This window comes from Sprattus sprattus (assembly GCF_963457725.1).
Source record: "Sprattus sprattus genome assembly, chromosome: 17".
In the NCBI taxonomy this organism is placed as follows: domain Eukaryota; kingdom Metazoa; phylum Chordata; class Actinopteri; order Clupeiformes; family Clupeidae; genus Sprattus; species Sprattus sprattus.
The window spans coordinates 4,224,840-4,245,330 of NC_137915.1; the positions used below are offsets into that span (position 1 = coordinate 4,224,840).

General features: G+C 44.9%; 3 protein-coding genes across 3 annotated transcripts; 2 read left to right on the forward strand and 1 right to left on the reverse strand.

Annotated features, from left to right (window-relative positions):
• Positions 1-1,038: 1,038 nt before the first annotated feature.
• Positions 1,039-11,901, forward strand: rbbp8 (retinoblastoma binding protein 8; the record flags this gene model as incomplete). The annotated part of the gene is given in 20 exon segments (XM_080855278.1): positions 1,039-1,159; positions 2,468-2,510; positions 3,307-3,402; positions 4,173-4,198; positions 4,201-4,284; positions 4,576-4,648; positions 4,899-5,053; positions 5,429-5,515; positions 6,096-6,163; positions 6,411-6,487; positions 6,662-6,836; positions 7,028-7,195; positions 7,569-7,677; positions 7,995-8,065; positions 8,365-8,449; positions 9,317-9,499; positions 10,049-10,109; positions 10,422-10,512; positions 11,421-11,562; positions 11,813-11,901. Coding segments are annotated over 20 exon segments (2,004 nt in total).
• A 1,574-nt stretch (positions 11,902-13,475) lies between these two features.
• On the reverse strand, positions 13,476-16,260 carry LOC308378236 (galectin-3-binding protein A-like; the record flags this gene model as incomplete). Its single annotated transcript, XM_080855096.1, has 5 exons — positions 13,476-14,484; positions 14,643-14,937; positions 15,278-15,409; positions 15,659-15,862; positions 16,167-16,260. 5 exons carry the CDS (start codon positions 16,258-16,260, stop codon positions 13,476-13,478), a joined length of 1,734 nt encoding a protein of 577 aa, XP_080711222.1.
• Positions 16,261-16,550: 290 nt separating this feature from the next.
• Positions 16,551-19,793, forward strand: LOC308378381 (galectin-3-binding protein A-like; the record flags this gene model as incomplete). The annotated part of the gene is made up of 5 exons (XM_080855279.1): positions 16,551-16,644; positions 17,428-17,631; positions 17,864-17,995; positions 18,335-18,629; positions 18,797-19,793. 5 exons carry the CDS (start codon positions 16,551-16,553, stop codon positions 19,791-19,793), a joined length of 1,722 nt encoding a protein of 573 aa, XP_080711405.1.
• Between the last annotated feature and the right edge of the window lie 698 nt (positions 19,794-20,491).

A 20,491-nucleotide genomic window follows, 5' to 3' on the forward strand; every position in this document is an offset into this window, starting at 1 on the left:
ATATGACAGTGATAAATGGTGCAATCTTGCTGCTACAAATGTGAAGGGAAAAATAGTTTTTGTGTGTCGGATTAAATACTGGCCTTAATGTATGCGGCGATCTTGTTTCTTAGCCATTCATCATTGTTCAGTTATGGGCTTAATTTGGATGTCATTTGTGTACAGATTTCAGTGTGTGTAATTCGAGACAAGACGAGCATTATCTTTTGGATGAGAGATGGGAGGAAGCCAGAATAGTAGATAGGAATTACCATAATGCTGTGAGTAGAGCAGGTTAATGGTTCCCATGCCATAATGATCATTATGAAAACTGATAATGTGGCAATGAGCATACTTGAATATATTTTAGTTCGACAGGGTTGTATTGGCATATTTTAAACTTGAATAATAGAATAAAATGCTTTAAAAGGAGGTTTAGTTATTTTATTTTATTTATGTATGTTTATTTTACAGGGACAGTGCGCCATATACGGCAGAGCCAGATTGTATCCCACTAATTGACATCAGCAGAGCTTTTAATAATTGTACAGAGCGGTGAGGATTGAGGGAGGTTCCTTGAGTAAGGATTCGGCTTAATGTGTGTGGTAAAGAGGGCACAACACATATAGAATATTGACACACACACTCTCTATCCCTCTCCCTCTCTCTCTCCCTCCCTCTCTTCTCTCTCCTTCTCCCCTTCTCTCTATTTCTCTCTCTTGCTCTCTTCCTCTCTCTCTCTCTCTCTCTCCTTCTCCCCCTTCTATCCTTTTCTCTATTTCTGTCGTTCTCCCTCTCTCCCTCCCCTCTCTCTGTTTCTCCCACCCCCTGTCTTTCATTCTCTCTCTATCTCTCTTGCTGTCTCTCTCTCTCTCTCTCCCTCTTCTTTCCCCTCTCTCCCTTTCTCTCTCCTCCCCCTCTCTCTTTCTTTCTCTCTCTCTCTCTCTCTCTCTCTCTCTCTCTCTCCCTCTCTCCCCTCCCCCCCCCCCCCCCCCCCCTCTCTCTCTCTCTCTCTCTCTCTCTCTCTCTCTCTCTCTCTCTCCCTCCTCAGTTCCAGAGATGATGAGCAGCCCTGGCCTGAGTGGGGGCAGCCCTGGCAGCAGCGCGCTCTCAGACTCCTCCGAGGTGTTTCACGAGCTGTGGGGCCGTCTGAGGGAGTGCCATGACGGTGCGCTTCAAGGTAGTCATGTCCGAAACACTGCAGCAGTGTGGCTCACTTAACCACGTACACACACACACACACACACACACACACACACACGCATTAATGCACACATTAGACCAGATATGGGATGGATTACATGCTAATTAAATAATTGCCTTGACTTGCTAACAACAAATGTCCTCATAATGTGTCCGATTTCACACAAAGTTAGTAAAGGATTCTGTTTAGTTTTTTTTTTTTTTTTGTGTAGAGGACAGAAGTCTGATTTATATGGCAGATCTCTGAGAAGACCGTTTCTAGATTACAGCTCTCCTCCCAGTACAGGGATAGACTGAATCAAATGATTAAGTCCTCCCAGTGTAATATCATCATGGATCATGAAGTTACATCTCTCAGAACTTCAGCTCCAGAAAGCTTTATCTGTGGAATAAGTCTGAGGTTCAAGGCCAAGAGGCTATTATGGTCTTTTTCTTCTGGTGGATGCAACCGTGCTCAGCAAGTGACCAAACCACTCCAAGAAACGACTCCGTTCAGAATTCAGCCCTTTCTCAGTGCACAAAAACATCATTGTTTAGAATGGGGTATCTACAAGCAACTCCCTAATGGATTTGGTGAAAGAGGAGGCCCCTGTCTTTCTCTCTCTCTCTCTCTCTCTTCCCCTCTCTTTCTCTCTCGCTTCCCCCCTCTCATCCACAGTTCGCTGGTTTCCTGAAAAAACAGCTACTGAATATCTTTGCTCATTCAGACATTCTCCCTCACAATCACCTCATTCAGGCCTGCTGGCTGGGTTAGGTTTGCCGTATTGATTTTGGTTTCTGTGTGAGGTCGAACGAAGGCATTCAAAGCCAGGGCGCTGTGTGCTCACCGATCGACCAACAAACAGGGCTGTGGTCACCTAGGATGGCAGAACGCCGACCAAACAGTGGTGAAGGACAATTCGTAACAGGATTGTAGCCAAACATGTAGATCCGGAGGACAACCAACTGAACTGGGCCAATGAGTAGAAGAGTAGAACAAACTATGCTAAATTCTGCAGACAAACACATTTCCACACTTCCGTCATGTTGGTATTGTTAAACCAAATGAACACGACGTTCATATAACTTTAGTGCCTTTATTCACGTTCAGAACAGGACAACTCCGTAGCTACCATTCTCATTGCGCCCGGTCAACAACTGTATACATTCAAAAACACCGCGCATGCATAGATGCGCTCCCAGGGTCAAAAGGTAAAACACAATGAGGGAATATACAAGTTAACAGGTATGTCATTGTTTTGAGCAGTGATTCAGGCATACAGTTCGTTTTTTGTTTTCTTTACAGGTCTGCAGACAAAGGTGTCCAAACTGAAGAAAGAGCGATGCTTGTAAGTTTTCCTCCAGTGTAATTTAAATGTACCGGGGATTTCTGTTTGGAAAATCACGTTTGAGGGTGTATACACAGAAACCTTACTTCTCTCTCTTTTCACTTTACTAGAAAAAGGAACCATAAATAAAATAACTCATCAATTTTCCCGGAGTCGCCTCTGTCACCGCCAGCTGGCCAAAACACTTTAGAGTCTTGCATTTATAAGCATTCAGTCATTAATCAGATTTGGCTCAAAGGTTCTGTATACATACTCTGTAATACACAGTAATTGGATTCTAATCCAATACACCTTTTAGATTTTTTGTCAAATTCAGCTAATTGCTCCACTGTGTGTGTGTGTGTGTGTGTGTGTGTCCAGATTAATCAGATTTGCTCTCAGAGTTTCCCACAGAGCTTGTCATTAGTTTCCCACTCGAGCAAACCTTTCCGATTGGCTGTGCAGTGTTCCTCATGGTTCCGCCTGAGCCCTCTCCGTCAGTGTGTTTGGGGTTTCAGGTGTCTTTGCGAGGGGCCTGACAAAAAAAAAACCTTTTCCCCATAAGGCACCTATGCAGTTCTAGACTGTTCCATGGTTCAGTGGAGCGCTACCTGTCTCAACTGACCTCAAGAGCTTAACCTGCATTTGTATTTTTTTTATTTTAAGAGAGAGGTAGAACCTGTTTCTCATTTGAAAACTCATCAGCATGTGAGAGCTTTGTATCATATTATATGTTCACATGAATATGTCCGTTTGATGATTTTGAAGAGTTTGATTCTAAAACTAAACTCCTAAATGTCGCTCCTTTTCAACGTAGAGATGCCCAGAGACTGGAGGAGTTCTACAACAAGAACCAGTTGCTGAGGGAACAGCAGAAGACACTACAGGACAACGTCAAAGTTCTGGAGGACAGGTGTGCCTTTAGCACGTGCATATGTTATACCTCTGAATTACTTAGAAACCACCAGAGTCAGTTATAAATTCCTTTGTCAAGCTCAATGCTCTACTTTTTCAACACTCGTCAAAACAGAGAGAGAAACTTGCGATTTTTACCGGAACCAAAAAACATTCCTAGACCAAAGCAATCGATCCTCAGATCATTGACCAAGGCAAAACCACTAGACAACCAAAACATTGCATTGGCGTAATAAATTAAATAACAGAAGCAAATTAAACCAAAAACATTTAAGGATTATCATACTAGCTGAATGTAACATGTAACACATATCTCTTAGCTCTTTGGAATGCACAGTAGTCCTGTGGTGGGAGTGTAGGTCAGACTGCAGTGTGGTTCAAAAACAGCTGTATTTTCTGTTAAACTGGACACATGTGTTCATTTGGTTGTTTTTTGACAGCTCTCTTGCTATGGTCCTCTCATCTCTCTCTCTCTCTCTCTCTCTCTCTCTCTCTCTCCTCTCTGTCTCTCTCTTTCTCTCTCCCCCCCCCCCCCCCCCTCTCTCTCTCTCTCTCTCTCTCTTCTCTCTCTCTCTCTCTCTCATCTCTCTGTCTCTCTCTTTCTCTCTCCCCCCCCCCCCCCCTCTCTCTCTCTCTCTCTCTCTGTCTCTCTCTTTCTCGCTCTCTCTCTCTCTCTCTCTCTCTCTCTCTCTCTCTCTCTCTCTCTCTCATCTCTCTGTCTCTCTTTCTCTCCCCCCCCCCCTCTCTCTCTCTCATCACTCTCTCCAGGTTGCGTGCGGGGCTGTGTGATCGCTGTGCGTGACAGAGAAGCACATGAAGAAGAAGCAGGTGGAGTTTGAGACCATCTGCAAACAGAACCAGCTGCTCATTTCAGAACTCCGTGAGTTTAAACCTTGAGACCTTACCAGATATTTAGACCCATTCCACAAAATAGCTTTAGGACATCAACACAGGCCGTGCCCAAATGAATCTCAGCTTGAGAGAGATTCTCTGACCTATGGAAAGAAATGCCTCCCAATTGGACTATTTGAGATTGTATTTCATTCCTTGTGTTGTCTAGGCTAAAGTGATTTCTGTTTACTGATTTCTGTTTACGGTGTGTGGTGTGTGTGGTGTGTGTGTGTGTGTGTGTGTGTGTGTGTGTGTGTGTGTGTGTGTGTGTGTGTTTTAGGAGTGGATAGAGACTCCCTTCAGGAAGAGAACAAGAGACTTAATCTTCAGTTAGAGCGTCTTCAAGAATGCAGGTGGGCATAATTAACACACACTGTTTTGTACACATACTCTGTCATACACAGTTAGGGCATTCTAATCCAATACACCTTTTAGATTTTTTTTATCAAATTCAGTTAATTGCTCCTCTTTGACTTCTGCATGCAGTTCTCAATGATATATATGGATTATGTTCTGCTCAATGTATACAAAGACTATGGAAACATCAATTGGTGTGTGTGTGTGTGTGTGTGTGTGTGTGTGTGTGTGTGTGTGTGTGCGCAGATCTCCCCAAGCCGTGTCCTCAGAAGCAGAGGATGGAGTGATCCCCGACTCTCCGCTGCACTCCGTCACTCTGCCTTCCATCAGCAAGATGAAGAGGAGGAGGGAGCATACTCACGTGCGCTACGCAGAGAAGCCTCTGTCACAGTCGGCCAAGGGTAGGGCCCAAACATGCAGACTCAGCCTGTGCTTTTAACACAGTCTGCCAAGGGTAGGGCTCATGGGTCTGGACTCAAACATGCAGACTAAGCCTGTGCTTTTTACAGAACTGTAAGGCACACAGCGAGAGCGTTATGCACATTTGGGTGGATAAACTGTATACAATGCATACCAATTTTCTGCGTCTGTCAGTACTAGCAATTAGTACACAGAGATTGAACAAGGCCGCAAACTAGAGAATAGATTATAGGAACCTTAAATAATCCAGTCCTCCCAAAAATTATCTGAATTAAAAAAAAAAATCTGTTTTAAGCAGCTACTAATTGCATATGTGTCTAGCCTGCTACATTAACCTAGCAATCATTGTCCTTTAGGATTGTCTTCCTCACTGCCTCTGCGTTGCTATGACAACGGTGTCCTGGTTCCTGAGACCTGTGAGATGGATGGGAACCCAACTACAAGTACGGTTTACCTTCTTTCTTTTTTCCCTCGTGCAAATGGCTTCTTCGCTTGAGCTCAGTAGAGAGACTTTGGGCCTCATGCAGTAACATTCTCTTCATTTCATGCAGTAACATTCTCTTCATGCACCAAACATTCCAGCGAAAAACGTCTGTATGAAGAACTTCAGCAATAGTGAAATTGACACTCTGTTATATAAACTTAAACAGAGTAAAGGTGTGTACATTTGATTTTATGATATTCATGGTTAAAACAAACAAAATAGTGGGATGTGAGGATGTGAGGGCTGCTCTTACCTAAAGAGAAAAGCAAAAATAAGAAAACACTGGTCAATCCCAGAAATCAATGGGTATTAGCAAAATGAGAACAAGTTGTGGACACAAACAAAACTAAATTAAAATGTATGTAAATCACTTACTGCTTGGGGCCCATCCAGCTGTCAATCATTCTGTGCTTTCATAAAGACTTGCATGCATTCCCAATGTTGTTTATGGATTATGTTCTGCTCAATGTATACAAAGACTATGGAAACATGAATTTATATATTGTGTGCCTGTTTGCGTGTGTGTGTGTGTGTGTCAGAAGTGAGTTCAGTGGGCAACGGGAGGTCTGTGGTTGCAGAGACCTGTCGTCTGGAGATACCTGAAGAGGTATGTGTGGCCTGAGGATGCTGCATTTTACCTGCCAATTTCAGTCTGTCGCTATTTGCTCAAGACGCGTTTCTTTATTTCAGTCTGTCGCTATGTGCTCAAGGCTCTTTTTTTTCTGTTGCAGATTTACATGACAACTTAAAAGTAGATCCAAAACTCATGCATGATTGTGTTGTGACTGTAGTTGTGTAAACTTGTGTGTGTGTGTGTGTGTGTGTGTGTGTGTGTGTGTGTGTGTTGTGAACAGGACTCTCAAAGTGTGCTCAGCGCAGTCTTTGGCTCTGCACGGAACACCTCTCCAGACGAAACCAAAAGACATTCAAAGTGAGTTCATGCCGATACTACCAACAAACATAGAGATTCTGATATAAAAGTATAACGTTTATTAATACTTCAGGATTTTTCAACGTGGCCCCTATTTCTTTCTTTTTTTTGGTTTCCAAACTTTTAGTAGTCACAGTTGTTGTTGTTGTTGTTGTTCTCTGTGCCCCTTCCCAGCCTCATGAAACCAGACGCCACCTCCCCCTCCCTCCTGTGGAAGATGTCTTCCTCCCCCCGCCACCTGCGCCACCCCCCCTCAGTGGCCTCCCCCCGCACCGTCCCTCTCCAAGCCTCCCACAACCCCCCCTCTGAGCCAGCCAAGAGGAAGGCCACGAGCGTCAGCTGCGTAAGCGTAAGTGTAACTCCTATTTCATCAACAGTCGGCTTCTGACGTTATAAACTACGTGTTTTGCGTAGGATACCGCATGACTAATCCAGCCCGCAGTTAGGAAGTGGCTTTCAAAGGTTCGTTGGGTAAGTGTTTACATTGAATTAATTACTCTGCTCTTTAAGTTAATTTATAATGAAATTATCGAAAATCAGATGAAGGAGGAGGAGGAAGGGGGCACGGAGAGGCCCCTGGACCTGTCCCCAGAGGAGAGGCCGAAGAGGAGGCCCCGTCTGAGCCACCAGCCACAGGCTCCGACCAGAACCACAGGGCCAGAGGAGACGCAAGATGGAGACGCGCTCTTCAAACAGCCTGCCATACTGGTGTGTGTGTGTGTGTGTGTGTGTGTGTGTGTGTGTGTGTGTGTGTGTGTGTGTGTGTGTGTGTGTGTGTGTGTGTGTGTGTGTGTGTGTGTGTGTGTGTGTGTGTGTGTGTGTGTGTGTGTGTGTGTGTGTGTGTGTGTGTGTGTGTGTGTGTGTGTGTGTGTGTGTGTGAGAGGTCTTGAAAACGTTTGTTCAGTTAAAAAATTGGATTACTTATTCTGTGAACTATTTAAGCTTCTTATTATGCATTATTATTATTATTTCCTTGTTTATGGGCTTTCTTCAGAAACAGCTTTTCATAATATTTGAGCTCATAAAGGCCAGTCATCCCTGGCCTTCAGCTGTGATTTATATGTGGCTGTTTCCCTGTTAGGCTCCAGTAAGGAAGAAGAGCAGGGAAGCACAGCCAGACTCAGAGCACACCTCAGTCCTCCGTCCTAACCCCTGCGCTCACGTCAAGAGCCCTCTGCAGGAGGCCACAGGTACTACACTTCAGTCATTAGTAGGGATAGGTGCGCTCTACTTCCAAAATAAATTGCGATTTTTGGTGCGAGTAAAATAATGTAAACACGAACGATGGCTTAGGCCGAAACGCGTCTGGAAATAAACTGGTCTAAATGAAATAGCAATGAGAAAAGCTTGAGAGTGCGTTTTTTTTTCGACTCTAACTACACTTCAGTCAGCCATCGACCACATCCCAGGCTCATGTCAGCACAGCACGGCGTGGGCAAAGGTCATAGATGACAGAGGTCATAGATGGATAAATAACCAACTGGACGTTGTTGTGTTTGTTTTGCAGAGCAGAGTTGGAGTGTGGACCCAGCAGCGGGCCTCTCTCAGTACAGCACTGACAGCCCTCCTCAGCCAGAGGTAAAGAAGGCCTCACAGGGCCCATGTCATGCTGTGTCTATGAAGGAATGTGGTTCTAGCATTGAATGAACTGTAAAGTAACAATAAGCAAACGTGGTGTACATCAGAACAAAGTTAACATTGCAAAGGCAAGTTTATTTCACTAGCATATTTTCGTACACATGGGCAATTGTATGTGCTAAATATATGAGGAAACTCGGCTAATGGGGGAAACAAAATTGACAAAATGTCTGAGATGTCTCTCTGATTTTTTGTGTGTGTGTGTGTGTGTGTGTGTGTGTGTGTGTGTCCACCGATAGACCATGGCGGAGACTGTAGACACTGACTGCACCTACCTGAGCCACAGCATGCTCGTACGGGCCACAAACAGACATGATAAATCAGGTACGGTTTTAACGAGCACTACATCTTCAAGGTCCCAGTCTACTCACAAAATGCAGCTTTCTTTTGTTGAGATCAGGTATTTGTGGCATTCTGCCCCACTTAAAACCAACATACACTGCTTTACACATGCACAAACACCCTCACACACGCACAGCTTAACACACGCACGCACAGCTTAACACATGCACTGCTTAACACATGCACTGCTTAACACACGCACAGCTTAACACACGCACAGCTTAACACACGCACGCACAGCTTAACACATGCACTGCTTAACACATGCACTTCTTAACACACGCATAGCTTAACACACGCACAGCTTAACAAACGCACAGCTTAACACACGCACGCACAACTTAACGCACGCACAGCTTAACACACGCACTGCTTAGCACACGCACAGCTTAACACACGCACAGCTTAACACACGCACAGCTTAGCACACGCACAGCTTAGCACACGCACTGCTTAACACACGCACAGCTTAGCACACGCACTGCTTAACACACGCATAGCTTAACACACGCACACTCATTTCTGCCCACCAATGGCAGTCCAACGCACGCACAGCTTAACACACGCACTGCTTAGCACACGCACAGCTTAACACACGCACAGCTTAACACACGCACAGCTTAGCACACGCACAGCTTAGCACACGCACTGCTTAACACACGCACAGCTTAGCACACGCACTGCTTAACACACGCATAGCTTAACACACGCACACTCATTTCTGCCCACCAATGGCAGTCCAACTTATGACTCAGGTGTATATCTTTAGTCTTTAAATCTTTAAAAAGAGCGCTAAAGAGATGTTGGCATGATGTGTATTGATCCAGGGATTGATGTGTATTGATCCAGGGATTGGTCTGAAGGCTAACGACAGTCTGGCTGAGATCTTTGATAAGACGGCGTACGGGGAGTACGAGTCGTGTCCACAGGATGGAAGCTTTGAGGAGGAGCGGGACCAGGAGGGCTGTGAGGAGAACCAGGAAGACGACGAGGAGGACGCAGAAGAGGAGGAAGTGGAGAAAGCTGGGCATGGTGAATAGAACTATTGTGTCGACAGTGGTCCAGGAGGTAGAGTAGTCGTCTAGTAATCAGAAGGTTGCTAGTTCGATTCCCTGTCGATGCGTCCTTGAGCCCCTGATAAGCACTCAATGTCGTCTCACTGGGGATCGATGATTTAGAAATTCACTGGGGAAACGACAAAACATAAAAAGAAAAACTTTGGTTAAGTAAATCAAAACCAACAGTATTAATCAACAATCCTAATAGCTCCTGATGTGCAGTGTGCCATCAGTGTATACATCCTTGTAAGTCGCTTTGGATAAAAGCGGCAGCTAAATGACTAAATGTAAATGTGAAAAAAAAAATGTATTAAGGAGTTTAGAACAACCGTACACATTTCAAGCAGGTCTGACCTAGAAGTGACAAGATGGTGGTGAAACTGAACTGTTTGATCTGCAGTTCCTGAGAGGAGCCTTTTTTCCAAAACGTGATGCACATCAAGGAGAAATACACCTATGCTTGGCATGGGCAGATGACTGGGAGCATGGGAATAATGACCTTTTCATCTCTGTTTTCTTTCAGAGAAGAACTGTGACCCTGCGTATGCGGCAGCTATGAAAGTGAAGGGGACTCCAAGGAAGAGGTGAGACTATCCTCCTGGGCTCGACCTTTGACCTTCGGTGGTGTCCGCCGACAGCCTTCATTAGCTCTTTATTTCCACACACACACACACACACACACACACACACACACAGCCTTCATTAGCTCTTTATTTCCACACACACACAGCCTTCATTAGCTCTTTATCTCCACACACATACACACACACAGCCTTCATTAGCTCTTTATCTCCACACACACACACACACACACACACAGCCTTCATTAGCTCTTTATTTCCACACACACACACACACACACACAGCCTTCATTAGCTCTTTATCTCCGCCCGCAGTACGGAGCCTGGCTACGCTTACGTGGACGTGGTGCGTAACAAAGACGAGAGGAGGAAGCTGAAGGGCCACACCTGTAAGGAGTGTGAAATAGTAAGTGCACTCAGTCTGGGGGGGGGGGGGGGGGTTAGTAAGTGCACTCAGTCTGGGGGATGTTGGTTCAGTCACAACCTACTTACTGACCTCCATCTCTTATCTGGACGTTTTGTCTTCCATGTTTAGTTTGCACTTTTCTAATTTCATATGATTGTTGATTTAATACTGTTGGTTTTGATACTTAATTGTAATAAATATTTACTCAACCAAAGTGTTTATTTTTATGTTTTGTCATTTCCCCAATGAATTTCTAAATCATCGACCCCCGGGGGGGGGGGGGTTACTCTTATGAGATGAGATTATGAGAAGATGCTTTATAATGCCCTGTAAGCTACTGATATTGTCTGAAGTACAAATGCTTGTTTTTCAGTGAGTTAATGTTACCAGTCCCTCAATAATATGCCACAAGTTTGAGTGGCAGGCAAAATATTCTGTACCTCTGTACTACGTTTATTTTTAAAGCTTTGTATGTAACGGAATGAACCCCACTCTAATTGTAGCGCCAGAATTGACGCCTTGGTTATGGTATCAGACAGCGCTCACTTCGGACTACCATTTGATTTCGGTAACAGAACCAACCTCTTATCTGCTCATGAGCACGGAGCTGATGCTGCTCTTAGATATAGAAACAGACCCCAATCCCCTTGCGCTCATTTTGCGGACCTGGCCTTGCCTGACCTTGCGCTGATCTGACCTTGCCTGACCTTGCGCTGATCTGACCTTGCCTTGCCTTGACCTGGACCTGACCTTATTGACCTGACCTTGCACTGACTTGCGCTGACCTTGCCTGACCTTGCGCTGACCTTGCCCTGACTTGACCTGACCTTGCCCTGACTTGACCTGACCTTGCGCTGACCTTGCGCTGACCTGACCTCACTTTGCGCTGACCTTGTGCTTTGTTGCAGTACTACGCGGATCTCCCAGAAGAAGAGCGTGAGAAGAAGCTGGCCTCCTGCTCCCGCCACAGGTTCCGCTACATCCCTCCTTCAACTCCGGAGAACTTCTGGGAGGTTGGATTCCCGTCGACTCAGACGTGTGTGGAAAGAGGTAAACTAGCGTGTGTTTGACGCCGACAATAATACTAGTTAGTGTGTGTTAGTGTGTTAGTGTGTAACTGCACTTCACTGTGTGTGTGTCACTTCCCTGGATGGGTCAAATGCAGAGGTGGATTCCAGAGTGTGTGTGTCTACACCACCTCTGCCATAGAGTCACTATCACTTTCACTTTCCACTTAATACCAGTTAGAACCCACTGAAGCTCTGAGCTTTCCATATTTAATGCGCCCTGCTATTACCAGGCTATATCAAGGAGGACAAAGAGCCTGACCCCCGCATGAGGAGACGACGGCCCTACGTCGCCATGTTCTCTCCAAAGGCCAAGGACTGAAGCTGTTGAAACCAGTGGGACGTTGGTTCAGTCACAACCTACTTACTGAACTCATCTCTTATCTGGATGTTTTGTCTTCCATGTTTAGTTTGCACTTTCTAATTTCATATGATTGTTGATTTAATACTGTTGGTTTTGATGCTTAATTGTAATAAATATTTACTTAACCAAAGTTTTTCTTTTTATGTTTTGTCGTTTCCCCAGTGAATTTCTAAATCGCAGATCCCCAGTCAGACGACTGTTAGTGCTTATGCAAAGTTACGTACTCCCATTCACTTACATGGGGCAAAGCACTTCAGGACCACTGTAAGAGCTTAAAGCCCCAATATGCAACAATTATACTTCAGGATTGGGGTTAGGATAAGCAGTTTAACCTTAAAATAACAGCTTAAACAGCGCTACAATGACTTTTAATATGGAGAATCGCCTCCGTTCCATTGCGATAGCAGGGTCCATAGGCATATAACTGCGTTCTGTAGTTTTGCCTGCCGCAACCCGCCGACCTGACTTGTTTACTTTCTGCCGATCTATTAAGTAGCTTATTTGCCGTGTTGCTTTGTCTTATGTTGCACTTGCTTGATGTTTGACAGTGTAAGGACAGTCGTTGAGTAACTAGTTTGTCATAATGTCAGTCAGCACATTTAAAGAGATTTCGTTAGTTTTAGCTGCTAGCATACCTTTAGCGAATAGCTATTGTTCCGTTGTGCTGCTTTAACACTGAGCTTCCACTTCCACCTTGGTCCCTCTATTTTTAAATTACTCCTTGACCTTATAGGCAAGAGAGGAGCTAACCCTTTAAGACAGGAGCTAAAGCTTTAAGAGAGGAGCTAACCCTTTAAGACAGGAGCCCTGACAAAGTTTCAGACTGGGTGATTATTGGTCTCATACTGAACATCTCAAATGTGTTTTGGATCATTGAAGCATTTAAAGCTGTTCTAGTAGACCCAAAATAAGTAATGAACACTGAAAATTAGAATAAGAGGTCCTCTTGAACATTACAGTTGTATTGGCAATGATTTTCAGCAGCTGTGGGCTGAAATGCTCAGCTAGTACCAGTAACCGCTGATTTATCCTCTTTCCTCTTCTTCGTCTTCCAAACGTCACCATCAAATTCAAGCTGCAACTTTAACATTAAAACTCAAGGGGCCCTCTCTAAGGCCAGTGTTGTCTGATCTGGACTACTGTCAAAACATGGCAGGTCACCTCGATGGAAATATGAAGGGCTCTTTCTAAGCTTACGAAAACATGATTCATAGTTATAAACAAAAACATAAGTATAAATCCAAGGATCCATTTTCAAGAATTCTTTCATGACGTTTACAAAATCATTCACTTGTGCTCAGAGGGTATACTTTTTATTCATCAGTGTGCATGAAAATCAACATTTAAATTACTTTCTGGAATACAAAAAATATTTGTTAGGGTGATTTGATTAGGTTTGATTTTCATTGGAATGATTTTAAAATAACACATTCTGGGATCATCTGTCCATGAATGAAAACTTTAATGAGCTACATTCAGCTCCAGACAGGGGGAATCATGGGAACACTGTCTGGGATGATGGAGCAGTCACCTCAGGCATACTGAGGACGGACAACGAATAGGTAGGTAAGGTCATCTGGACACGGGATGGAAATGTTGTTTGAGATCCTAGCCTCATTGTTCTTGAATTCTTGCACATGGAAGACATATCTTCCTCTACAGACTAACAACAGCAGATTGCTGAACTGGAAGCTATTCTCATACTTTCCCAGATGGCCATTCTTTTGTAGACGGCCAGAAAAATTATTGCACTTAAGGCCATAGTTGAGGCAACTCTGATCAGTTGAAAAGACTACGGCAACCCATGGAATAGATCTAGATGAATAAGTAGATGTAATCGGTACAGGGGTGTCGAATGTCTTTTGCCTTCCATAACCATTATTTCTGTGATATGTCCTTGACAAGCTTGTGATATTGAAGCTAACGCTCCAGGGATTGGCAGTGTAAGTCCTGGGCTGGAACTGCTCACTCTGTCCATCCACGTGCCCAGTCAGAGCGGAGAAGTTCAGTGCGTGGAACTGGAACCCCAGTAGGATGGCGGAGTGGAACAGCTCTTTGTGGCTGCTGTAGAGGCGGGAGGTGAAGGGCAGCTCATACAGCTGCACTGGGGTCATCATGGGGAAACGCACGTGACCCAGCAGAGCTGCCTGCTGCTCAGGGTTCACCTCCTCACCTTGTGCCAGCATCCAGGCATCCAGTGCACCCAGCAGCCAGGCCTCGTCTGGCAGCACCAGGTCTGAGCGGACCAGCAGACCCTTCAGGAGCTCCTCTGGAAGGCTCTCCCACTGTGCTGAAGCCACCAGTGGCTCCACGTTCCAGCCCAGGTAGCGCAAGACGTTCTCACGGAGCAGGTCATCACCGGACCGCCCAGCGTACCTGAACAGCGCCACCTGCGTGCGGAAGGAGGAATCTTCAGGCAGCAGAGGCACAAAGAGACGCCCAATGTCCTCCATCAGACGCTCTGCACCAAACTCAGAAGCCAGCTGATGAAGACACTGCATGGAGGTGGAGGTGACTGTGATACTGCGTGTGTAGAGGTACCTGTTGGTGGCAACAAAGAGGTCAGTGAGCCACTCCATGGGTGAGACAGCATGGGGGCCATGATGAATATTACAGACCTACAAAACATTTTGAAGGCCCAGAAATAATGGAAGTAATATGAGATTAATATCTGTGCAATGAAATGATTGACATCATACCGTACGAATTCTCGAATGTACTGCTGGCAGTTCAAGCTGATGTCCATTTCATAGATTGAGTTGTTTGTGACCAATTTGGGGAAGAGAGAGAGAACCAGGCTGTGCACACAGATACTCTCTTTTGTGTTGCTAGCAGGGGCCTGAGGTGTCTCCACTTCCAGTGAATCTTCCGGAGGGTAGGAGAATGTGAGGGTGAAATCACAACCCTTTCCACTGTCAAACAGCTTCCCCAGCTGGCCAGAGATCTCAATGCTGTTATCCAGAGGGTAGCTCTTGGTGTTGTTAAAAGCTGGATCTGTGAGGTTAGGCACAGTCAGTAGCATGGTTAATCATGTTTCTTTGTAATATGATTATGTCCTTAAGCCAACCAGTTATTTGGTAAATCTTTACTGGTTTGATCGTCCACGGTACACATGTTTGTATTATTCCTTTGAGTTAATGAATGAAAAAAGCTATTGAGGTGGATTAATTTGTTGATTAATTGATCTTTAAACTTACAATTCACTTCTGATCATTTATGACACACTTGTTACTATACTTGCTTAATACAAATAATGAACGTATTCAGTTGAGGTAGTTTACTATCTGTTCTAATTTTAGTCAGCAGTTTGTCTGTGTTTTAGTAGGGGGCTTACCAACGTCACACACCACACCAGCATCCTCTGAATGGGCGCAGTCAGTCACTCCCCAGCCTTTGAAGGCACAGCTACTCAGGGACCTCTCACTGCCTTTGCATCCTAGATCATCCAGCCATATGTTTCCAGAACCTGAAGAGCACACACATATACACACGCTGTGGTTGTTGTGTTATAGCTGGAAGAAAGACATCTCTTCCTAAAATGTATGTATGCTGTGTTTGTTTAAGAGCTCTTGTTAATAAAGAATCATCTCATCTGATTGTGGTACAACATTATACAGTTTGGTCCATGAGAGATTCAGCTGGGCCGTACAGGCTTGCAAACACCATATTCATTCTTAAAATGGCAGTTAGAAGACTAGTGATCCAGATGACTAACCTTGTCCGAACTTCCCCCCGGGTTCTGCAGAAAGGGCACCACGGAAACCCAACTGGGCGCACACCACCTGCGCCTCCTCCGTCCCCCAGCCATCATCACACACCGTCCCCCAGCTGCCAGCATGGAACACCTCCACCCGCCCCTCTGATGGCCATCTCCCATCCACCAGACGAACATCGCCCTCCTGTACTTGCCGTCGCCCACCTGAAGAGGGAGACAACAACAGGCCACCAGAGATCAAAAGACAGACACACACACTTTGTAAAAAAACATGACATTATTGGCAATTCACTTACTCTGTGTGTGAGTGTGTTTATAACATGCAATATTAACGTCACATTCTTCATCAGTACTAACATGTAGAAATTAGTATATGCTACATATTGCATCATCATAGAAGATCATATCTGTGAAATGTTGCACAAATGTAATACTCTGAGTAGTCTGAGTTCTAAAATATAGAATTATATTAACATTTAATTGAAAACAGGACATCAAATGCACTCACCATCCAGCCAATCCAGACTACCTGATTCCAACTCACTGAATAACAGGCCAAATATCACAATAGGCCCATACAATATGCCTTTTAATGTTGGCATTGTCATGAGTGAAATACAGTCTCAATGGAAAAGGCAGACACATACAGAAGTGAAGGGGGAACCTTTATCTAAACATCTCTTCCAGAGGCAAGACATAGGGGTATAGGGGTGTGTGCAAATGATGTCCAATCAGGTGACGCGTTTACAGGTCGTCTGTAAATCATTTGCACACACCCCTGAGATCAGACCAACATTTCTCTTGCCTCTGGAAGAGATGTTTAGATAGAGGTTCCACCTTCACTTTTGCAGGTGTCTGCCTTTTCCATTGAGACAGTATTCCACTCATAAAAATGCCAACATTAACAGGCATATTGTATGGGCCTATTGTGATATTTGGCCTGTTATTCAGTGTGCTGGAATCAGGTAGTGTGGATTGGCTGGATGGTGAGTGCATTTGATGTCCTGTTTTCAATTAAATGTTAATATAATTCTATATTTTAGAACTTAGACTACTCAGAGTATTACATTTGTGCAAAATTTCACAGATATGATCTTCTATGATGATGCAATATGTAGCATATACTAATTTCTACATGTTAGTACTGATGAAGAATACAGACCTACATGTGGGGAAGAAATATGTGATGTTAAAGTAACACTATGCAACAATTATACTTCAGGATTAGGGTAAGGATACGCAGTTTTACCTTAAAAAAAACAGCTTGAAAAAAATTGGGGCGCTACAATGACTTTTAATATGGAGAATCGCCTCCGTGCCATTGCCATACCAGTGTCCATAGGCATAACTTCGTTATGTAGTTTTGCCTATGGCAGCCCGACTTGTTTACGTTCTGCCGAGCTAGTAAGTAGCTTATTTGCCGTCTTGTGTTGCATTTGCTTGATGTTTGACTGTGTAAGGACAGTAGTTGAGTAACTAGTTTGTCATAATGTCAGTCAGCACATTTCAAGAGATTTTGTTAGTTTTAGCTGCTAGCATACCGTTAGCGAATAGCTATTTATCCGTTGTGCTGCTTTAATATTGCATGTTATATACACACACACACACACACACACACACACACACACACAGTAAGTGAATTGCCAGTAATGACATGTGTTTTACAAAGTGTGTTGTCTGTCTGTCTGTCTGCCTGCCTGCCTGTCTGTCTGTCTGTCTGTCTGTCTGTCTTCTGATCTCTGGTGGCCTTTTGTTGTCTCCCTCTTCAGGTGGGCGACGGCAAGTACAGGAGGGCGATGTTCGTCTGGTGGGTGGGAGATGGCCATCAGAGGGGCGGGTGGAGGTGTTCCATGCTGGCAGCTGGGGGACGGTGTGTGATGATGACTGGGGGACACAGGAGGCGCATGTGGTGTGCGCCCAGTTGGGTTTCCGTGGTGCCCTTTCTGCAGAACCAGGAGGGAAGTTCGGACAAGGTAAGTCATCTGGATCACCAGTCTTCTAACTGCCATTTTAAGAATGAAAACTGTGTTTGCAAGCCTGTACGGCCCAGCTGAATCTCTCATGGACCAAACTGTAAAATGTTGCGGATTCTTTATTAACAAGAGCATTTAAACAAACACAGCATACATAGATTTTAGGAAGAGGTGTCTTTGTTCCAGCTATTACACAACAACCACAGCGTGTGTATATGTGTGTGGTTATCAGGTTCTGGAAATATTTGGCTGGATGACCTAGGATGCAAAGGCAGTGAGAGCTCCCTGAGTAGCTGTGCCACTAAAGGCTGGGGAGTGACTGACTGCTCCCATTCAGAGGATGCTGGTGTGGTGTGTGACGTTGGTAAGCCCCCTACTGAAACACAAACAAACTGCTGACTAAAATGGAAACAGATAGAAAACTACCTCAACTGAATGCGTCAATTATTTTTAGTAAGCAAGTATAGTAAGAATTGTGTCATAAATTATGAGATGCGATTTGAAGATTGAAGATCAATTAATCAACAAATGAATCCACCTCAATAGATTTTTCCATTCATTAACTCAAAGGAATAATACAAACATGTGTGCCATAGACGATCAGACCAATAAAGATTTACCAAATAACTGGTTGGCTTAAGGACATAATCATATTACAAAGGAACATGATTAACCATGCTACTGACTGTGCCTATCCTCACAGATCCAGCTTTTAACAACACAAAGAGCTACCCTCTGGATCACAGCATTAAGATATTTGACCAGCTGGGGGAGCTGTTTGACAGTGGAAAGGGTTGTGATTTCACCCTCACATTCTCCTACCCTCCGGAAGATTCACTGGAAGTGGAGACACCTCAGGCCCCTGCTAGCAACACAAAAGAGAGTATCTGTGTGCACAGCCTGGTTCTCTCTCTCTTCCCGAAATTGGTCACCAACAACTCAATCTATGAAATGGAAGTCAGCTTGAACTGCCGACATTACATTCGAGAATTCGTACGGTATGATGTCATTCATTTCACTGCACAAATATTAATCTCATATCACTACCAATATTTCTTGTTTTCCTGAGCATTTAAAAAGTTTCGTTATTCTGTAATATTCATCATGGCCCCCATGCTGTCTCACCCATGGAGTGGCTCACTGACCTCCTGGTTGCCCCCAACAGGTACCTCTACACACGCAGTATCACAGTCACCTCCTCCTCCATGCAGTGTCTTCATCAGCTGGCTTCTGAGTTTGGCGCAGAGCATCTGATGGAGGACATTGGACGTCTCCTTGTGCCCCTGCTGCCTAAAGATTCCTCCTTCCGCACGCAGGTGGCGCTGTGCAGGTACGCTGGGCGGTCCGGTGATGACCTGCTCCGTGAGAATGTCTTGCGCTACCTCGGCTGGAATGTGGAGCCGCTGGTGGCTTCAGCCCAGTGGGAGAGCCTTCCAGAGGAGCTCCTGAAGGGTCTGCTGGTCCGCTCAGACCTGGTGCTGCCAGACGAGGCCTGGCTCCTGGGTGCGCTGGATGCCTGGATGCTGGCACAAGGTGAGGAGGTGAACCCTGAGCAGCAGGCAGCTCTGCTGGGTCACGTGCGTTTCCCCATGATGACCCCAGTGCAGCTGTATGAGCTGCCCTTCACCTCCCGCCTCTACAGCAGCCACAAAGAGCTGTTCCACTCTGCCATTCTACTGGGGTTCCAGTTCCACGCACTGAACTTCTCCGCTCTGACTGGGCACGTGGATGGACAGAGTGAGCAGTTCCAGCCCAGGATTTACACTGCCAATCCCTGGAGCGTTAGCTCCAATCTCACAAGCTTGGCCAGGACATATGACAGATATAATTCTTATGAAAGGTCTAAGACATTCAACACCCCTGTACCTATCTCATCCACTTATTCATCTAGATCTATTCCATGGGCTGCTGAAGTCTTTTCAACCGATCAGAGCTGCTTCAACTACGGCTATAAGTGCAAAACATTTTTTGGCCGCCTTCAAATCAGAGAGAATGCGAGAAGCTTCCAGTTCAGCAACCGACTGCTGTTAGCCTGTAGAGGAAGATATGTCTTCCATGTGCAAGAATTCAAGAACGATGAGGCTAGGATCTCAAACAACATTTCCATCCCGTGTCCAGATGACCTTACCTACCTGTTTGTTGTCCGTCCTCAGTATGTCTGAGCTGACTGCCTCATCATCACAGACAGTGTTCCCATGATTCCCCCTGTCTGGAGCTGAATGTAGCTCATTTAAGGTTCATTCATGGTCAGATGGCGCAAGAATTTGTTATTTTAAAATAGTTCAAATGGAAATTGTATTTACTGAATCATTCTGTTTTATCATTTTTGTACTACAGAAAATCTTTCTTTGATGTTGATTGTTATGCTGACGAATAAAAGATTAAACCCTGTGAATCATTTTTTAAATGTTATTGAATTCTTGAAAATGGATAATTTGTCATTAAAATGATTTCAGTTTGAATGTAGCAAGACTCTGTGGAACAGAGAGGCTGCTCTACATAGACTTCAGCTCTGCTTTCAACACAATCTTACCGAGCTGACTGGTCACAAAATTGATGGACTTAGGGCTTTCACAAAAAATCTGCTTCTGGATCAAAAACGTCCTGACAGACCGTTCCCAGAGGGTTAGAGTAGGATCCCCTCACTGATCAGCTCTCAGCATCAGCACCGGCTCCCCACAGGGCTGGGTGTTGAGCCCCCTTCTCTACACCATCTATACCCATGACTGCACCCCAACCCACCCGAGCAATGCCATCATTAAGTTTGCAGATGATACAACTGTGGTGGGGCTCATCTCAGGAGGAGATGAGACTGCATACAGGGAGGAGGTGCAAAGGCTGTCAACATGGTGCACCTTAA